This window comes from Labrus mixtus, chromosome 1 (assembly GCF_963584025.1).
Source record: "Labrus mixtus chromosome 1, fLabMix1.1, whole genome shotgun sequence".
Classification (NCBI taxonomy): Eukaryota; Metazoa; Chordata; class Actinopteri; order Labriformes; family Labridae; genus Labrus; species Labrus mixtus.
In genome coordinates, this window is record NC_083612.1 from 780,698 (window position 1) to 788,197 (window position 7,500).

General features: G+C 39.9%; 1 protein-coding gene across 1 annotated transcript in view; it reads left to right on the top strand.

Moving 5' to 3' along the window:
* Positions 1 to 7,500, top strand: part of tdp1 (tyrosyl-DNA phosphodiesterase 1) — a 21,520-nt gene that overhangs the window by 9,739 nt on the left and 4,281 nt on the right. The window contains exons 8-13 of the mRNA XM_061044735.1: positions 1,251 to 1,421; positions 1,508 to 1,586; positions 5,855 to 6,031; positions 6,129 to 6,177; positions 7,047 to 7,113; positions 7,342 to 7,449. Coding sequence (XP_060900718.1) covers positions 1,251 to 1,421; positions 1,508 to 1,586; positions 5,855 to 6,031; positions 6,129 to 6,177; positions 7,047 to 7,113; positions 7,342 to 7,449 — 651 coding nt within the window. The remainder of the gene's footprint in view (positions 1 to 1,250; positions 1,422 to 1,507; positions 1,587 to 5,854; positions 6,032 to 6,128; positions 6,178 to 7,046; positions 7,114 to 7,341; positions 7,450 to 7,500) is intronic.

Consider the following 7,500-nt stretch of genomic DNA (forward strand, 5'->3'; position numbering starts at 1 on the left):
CTTGAGGGTGAGTCCTTAACCTGAGGGTGAGTCCTTAACCTGAGGGTGAGTCTCAAACACACAAGGGTGAGTCCTTAACCTGAGGGTGAGTCTGAAACACTCGAGGGTGAGTCTCAAACACTCGAGGGTGAGTCCTTAACCTGAGGGTGAGTCTGAAACACACGAGGGTGAGTCCTTAACCTGAGGGTGAGTCCTTAACCTGAGGGTGAGTCTCAAACACTCGAGGGTGAGTCCTTAACCTGAGGGTGAGTCTCAAACAGTCGAGGGTGAGTCTCAAACACTCGAGGGTGAGTCCTTAACCTGAGGGTGAGTCTGAAACACTCAAGGGTGAGTTTCAAACACTCGAGGGTGAGTCCTTAACCTGAGGGTGAGTCTGAAACACTCGAGGGTGAGTCTCAAACACACGAGGGTGAGTCCTTAACCTGAGGGTGAGTCTGAAACACTCGAGGGTGAGTCTGAAACACACGAGGGTGAGTCCTTAACCTGAGGGTGAGTCTGAAACACACAAGGGTGAGTCCTTAACCTGAGGGTGAGTCCTTAACCTGAGGGTGAGTCTGAAACACACGAGGGTGAGTCCTTAACCTGAGGGTGAGTCTCAAACACACAAGGGTGAGTCCTTAACCTGAGGGTGAGTCTCAAACACTCGAGGGTGAGTCCTTAACCTGAGGGTGAGTCTGAAACACTCGAGGGTGAGTCCTTAACCTGAGGGTGAGTCTGAAACACTCGAGGGTGAGTCCTTAACCTGAGGGTGAGTCTCAAACACTCGAGGGTGAGTCTCAAACACACAAGGGTGAGTCTCAAACATTCGAGGGTGAGTCTCAAACACTCGAGGGTGAGTCTCAAACACTCGAGGGTGAGTCTCAAACACACAAGGGTGAGTCTCAAACACACAAGGGTGAGTCTCAAACACACGAGGGTGAGTCGAGGGTGAGTCCTTAACCTGAGGGTGAGTCTCAAACACTCGAGGGTGAGTCGAGGGTGAGTCCTTAACCTGAGAGTGAGTCCTTAACCTGAGGGTGAGTCTGAAACACTTGAGGGTGAGTCCTTAACCTGAGGGTGAGTCTCAAACACTCGAGGGTGAGTCTCAAACACTCGAGGGTGAGTCTCAAACACTCGAGGGTGAGTCCTTAACCTGAGGGTGAGTCTCAAACACTCGAGGGTGAGTCGAGGGTGAGTCCTTAACCTGAGAGTGAGTAGTGATTGTAGTTTTTTATCCATTCACCCTTTTGAATATTTTGCCTCCTAACCAGGATGTGGATGAGCCCGCTGTTTCCACGGTTACCAGAGGGTAGCAGTGAGAGTGCAGGTGAGTCCCCGACCTTCTTTAAGAGGGACCTGTTGGAGTACCTGGCGTCGTACCGAGCACCTGAACTAGAGGAGTGGATCCAACGCATCAAAGAGCACGACCTGTCAGAGACCAGGTGACCACGAGGCGCCTACCTGTATCGTGGACTTCAGTATGACGGCGGGTTCACGGTTACCTCATCATCATGTCTTCTGTTCTCAGAGTCTATCTGGTCGGCTCGACTCCAGGGAGATATGTGGGTTCAGACATGGAGCGCTGGGGTCACCTGAGGCTGAGGAAGGTACGTGCTGTGGTTACCGCCACCAAGACGTTAGCAACAGACGCTGTGAGGCCTCGTTTCCACCAGGTGGTCTGTTTCACTTCGGTTTGGTTTGGTACGCATCCCACGCATAACCACAGCGCCACTAGTGCCCCGAAGTCGGTGCCTTCTTGACCAAGAAAAGGCAGAAAGGGTCTTTTTGGCTCATGTGCCCAACACGTCCCAACGCGTCCCAACGCGTCTCAACGCGTCCCAACGCGTCCCAACGCGTCTCAACGCGTCCCAACGCGTCCCAACACGTCGTGAAGTTCTCCTGGATGTTAATCCTTCCCAATTGTCTTGTTTAAGATTTATTTTCGGTCTTTTTGTGCCTTTGTTGTAGAGATATGATAGTGGATATAGTCAGAAATCAGGGAAAGAAGTCATTTAAGGATACCTTTCCTATAGAAAAGGACAGCTGTCATTAAAAGTAACACATGAACACCAAGATTCCTTCAAGTGTTTGTGTCGCCGTGTCGCCATGTCGACCTGTCCCCACCCCCCCAACCCTGTAAACCTAGGGGAAACACTGGGTTATATATTAGCAGCTAACTGTATAATCTTTGTCAAAGATGAGAATACATGTGTTCTGTGTGACTGTGGCAATATACTGTAGTTCAGTTATTGATTATTAGGTGACGTTTTTGATAAGGAGATATGCTGAATGGCGGCATTGTAGCCATATCTGTTGGTTAATTAGCAGGACATGCACATGGCATTAAGAGAGGTAGTCACTGTGAATTATGTCCAGTAGAGGCAGTGCTGCCTTACTGATGTAAATGAATAAGCTGTTTTGCTGTGTTTGCTGTGAACTGTAGTCTGTTTATACTTACCTGTTTTGTGTATACTTTATGCAGAACCACTGATTCATCAGAGAACAGGATTTATGCGGTTGTGGTGGTAACGAATAAACAAAGTGGAATTAAAGACGTGTGGTTCTTACCGATCACCTGCAGCGAGTTCACAATAACAACAATAAGATAAGAACAACAATAAGATAAGAACAACAATAAGATAAGAACAACAATAAGCTAAGAACAACAATAAGAACAACAATAAGATAAGAACAACAATAAGAACAACAATAAGATAAGAACAACAATAAGATAAGAACAACAATAAGCTAAGAACAACAATAAGAACAACAATAAGATAAGAACAACAATAAGAACAACAATAAGATAAGAACAACAATAAGCTAAGAACAACAATAAGCTAAGAACAACAATAAGCTAAGAACAACAATAAGAACAACAATAACATAAGAACAACAATAAGAACAACAATAACATAAGAACAACAATAAGCTAAGAACAACAATAAGAACAACAATAAGATAAGAACAACAATAAGATAAGAACAACAATAAGCTAAGAACAACAATAAGAACAACAATAAGATAAGAACAACAACAATAAGAACAACAATAAGATAAGAACAACAATAACATAAGAACAACAATAACATAAGAACAACGATAAGATAAGAACAACAATAAGATAAGAACAACAATAAGATAAGAACAATAAGATAAGAACAACAATAAGAACAACAATAAGATAAGAACAACAATAAGAACAACAATAAGATAAGAACAACAATAACATAAGAACAACAATAAGATAAGAACAACAATAAGATAAGAACAACAATAAGAACAACAATAACATAAGAACAACAATAACATAAGAACAACAATAACATAAGAACAACAATAACATAAGAACAACAATAAGATAAGAACAACAATAACATAAGAACAACAATAACATAAGAACAACAATAAGAACAACAATAACATAAGAACAACAATAAGAACAACAATAAGATAAGAACAACAATAAGATAAGAACAACAATAAGAACAACAATAACATAAGAACAACAATAAGATAAGAACAACAATAACATAAGAACAACAATAACATAAGAACAACAATAAGAACAACAATAACATAAGAACAACAATAACATAAGAACAACAATAAGAACAACAATAACATAAGAACAACAATAAGAACAACAATAACATAAGAATAACAATAAGAACAACAATAACATTAGAACAACAATAAGAACAACAATAACATAAGAACAACAATAAGATAAGAACAACAATAACATAAGAACAACAATAAGATAAGAACAACAATAACATAAGAACAACAATAAGAACAACAATAACATAAGAACAACAATAAGAACAACAATAACATAAGAACAACAAGAAGAACAACAATAACATAAGAACAACAATAACATAAGAACAACAATAAGAACAACAATAACATAAGAACAACAATAACATAAGAACAACAATAAGAACAACAATAACATAACAACAATAAGAACAACAATAACATAAGAACAACAATAAGATAAGAACAACAATAACATAAGAACAACAATAAGAACAACAATAACATAAGAACAACAATAAGATAAGAACAACAATAAGAACAACAATAAGAACAACAATAAGAAGAACAACAATAAGATAAGAACAACAATAAGAACAACAATAAGATAAGAACAACAATAAGAACAACAATAAGATAAGAACAACAATAAGAACAACAATAAGAACAACAATAACATAAGAACAACAATAAGAACAACAATAAGATAAGAACAACAATAAGATAAGAACAACAATAAGAACAACAATAAGATAAGAACAACAATAACATAAGAACAACAATAAGAACAACAATAAGATAAGAACAACAATAAGAACAACAATAAGATAAGAACAACAATAAGATAAGAACAACAATAAGATAAGAACAACAATAAGAACAACAATAAGATAAGAACAACAATAAGAACAACAATAAGATAAGAACAACAATAAGATAAGAACAACAATAAGATAAGAACAACAATAAGAACAACAATAAGATAAGAACAACAATAAGATAAGAACAACAATAAGAACAACAATAAGATAAGAACAACAATAAGATAAGAACAACAATAACATAAGAACAACAATAAGAACAACAATAACATAAGAACAACAATAAGAACAACAATAAGAACAACAATAAGATAAGAACAACAATAAGATAAGAACAACAATAAGAACAACAATAAGAAGAACAACAATAAGATAAGAACAACAATAAGAACAACAATAAGATAAGAACAACAATAAGAACAACAATAAGAACAACAATAAGATAAGAACAACAATAAGAACAACAATAACATAAGAACAACAATAAGATAAGAACAACAATAAGATAAGAACAACAATAAGATAAGAACAACAATAACATAAGAACAACAATAAGAACAACAATAAGAACAACAATAAGATAAGAACAACAATAAGAACAACAATAAGATAAGAACAACAATAAGATAAGAAGAACAATAAGAACAACAATAAGATAAGAACAACAATAAGAACAACAATAAGATAAGAACAACAATAAGATAAGAACAACAATAAGAACAACAATAAGATAAGAACAACAATAAGAACAACAATAAGATAAGAACAACAATAAGATAAGAACAACAATAAGAACAACAATAAGATAAGAACAACAATAAGATAAGAACAACAATAAGAACAACAATAAGATAAGAACAACAATAAGAACAACAATAAGATAAGAACAACAATAAGATAAGAACAATAAGATAAGAACAACAATAAGAACAACAATAAGATAAGAACAACAATAAGAACAACAATAAGATAAGAACAACAATAAGATAAGAACAACAATAAGATAAGAACAACAATAAGAACAACAATAAGATAAGAACAACAATAAGAACAATAAGATAAGAACAACAATAAGAACAACAATAAGATCCAGCATAGTTAAGCAGGAAAGCTACAGCTTTCTCACAAGCGATGTAGTTTCACCCCCGCTAACCACAACAGCCTCCGATGACGCAAAATGGCGAGCATCATAGCAGCGCGACGCGGTGTAGCCCCTCCTCTTCTCAGATGATACCGGGGAAGGTCAGCACCTTCGAGGTCGTCTATGGCGATACACGCTAACAGGATGTTGAAACATGGCGCGTTGTGTTTGTCCTTCATTACCGCTGTCACACGTGAATTGCGCGGCTCCCGGGCAGGAAGTCAATCACAGAAACACACATCAATTTCAAAATAAAACACATAACAGTTATTTGGTTCATTTATCTAATTTAGTGACTCTTACATTTTAAAACACGATGACTGATAAAATAATAATCATTACTTCTCCTCTCTGTCCTCTTCGTCATCAGCTGCTGTATGAACACACGCATCCTGTTGCCAACGAGGAGAGCTGGCCTGTGATTGGTCAGTTCTCCAGCATTGGCTCCATGGGGCTGGATAAGACCAAATGGTTAGCAGGAGAGTTCCAGCGCACCATGACCACGCTGGGGAAGTCGTCTCTACGCCCCGACACCCCCGTGCACCTGGTACGTTCCTCTGACCGAAGCTTATGTTCAAACGCCGTGAAAAAGAAGAAATGAGGCGTTCAAAGACCGTTCACTTTCACCTGTGTGTGTTTTGCAGCTTTATCCATCAGTGGAAGACGTTAGGAATAGTTTAGAGGGATATCCAGGTGAGTTTCATTACTTTATTGAAGGAGGAGTCTGTTACCTGTAAGGGTCTCCTCAGGGTTAATGGGTGTGGTCTGTTACCTGTAAGGGTCTCCTCTGGGTTAATGGGTGTGGTCTGTTACCTGTAAGGGTCTCCTCAGGGTTAATGGGTGTGGTCTGTTACCTGTAAGGGTCTCCTCTGGGTTAATGGGTGTGGTCTGTTACCTGTAAGGGTCTCCTCTGGGTTAATGGGTGTGGTCTGTTACCTGTAAGGGTCTCCTCAGGGTTAATGGGTGTGGTCTGTTACCTGTAAGGGTCTCCTCTGGGTTAATGGGTGTGGTCTGTTACCTGTAAGGGTCTCCTCTGGGTTAATGGGTGTGGTCTGTTACCTGTAAGGGTCTCCTCAGGGTTAATGGGTGTGGTCTGTTACCTGTAAGGGTCTCCTCAGGGTTAATGGATGTGGTCTGTTACCTGTAAGGGTCTCCTCAGGGTTAATGGGTGTGGTCTGTTACCTGTAAGGGTCTCCTCTGGGTTAATGGGTGTGGTCTGTTACCTGTAAGGGTCTCCTCAGGGTTAATGGGTGTGGTCTGTTACCTGTAAGGGTCTCCTCAGGGTTAATGGGTGTGGTCTGTTACCTGTAAGGGTCTCCTCTGGGTTAATGGGTGTGGTCTGTTACCTGTAAGGGTCTCCTCTGGGTTAATGGGTGTGGTCTGTTACCTGTAAGGGTCTCCTCAGGGTTAATGGGTGTGGTCTGTTACCTGTAAGGGTCTCCTCAGGGTTAATGGGTGTGGTCTGTTACCTGTAAGGGTCTCCTCAGGGTTAATGGGTGTGGTCTGTTACCTGTAAGGGTCTCCCCGGGGGTTAATGCTGTGTGGTCTCTGATTGGTTGCAGCGGGAGGCTCTCTGCCCTACAGCATCCAGACGGCTCAGAAACAACTCTGGCTCCACTCCTACTTCCAGTGAGTTCACCTCTGCTCATCAGGTCTTCATGTGTACCATGGTCTGGGTAAATGCTTGATTCTGATTGGCTAAAGGGTGTAACGTGGGTGTTCATTAACTACTGATATATGTTGAACATTTCCAGTTAAACAGTCTCCTGCTGTGATTCAGTCTGAAGATAATCTCAGCACTGAAACTAGACTGTTGCTAAGCAACCCAAACATCCTGTTTCTCCTGTGTTCCTGCAGCCGCTGGAAGGCGGACACGACAGGAAGGAGTCACGCCATGCCGCACATCAAGACGTACATGAGGGCGTCGCCAGACTTCTCTCAGCTTGCCTGGTTCCTCGTCACCAGGTGAGAGAGAGAGAGAGAGAGAGAGAGAGAGAGAGAGAGAGAGAGAGAGAG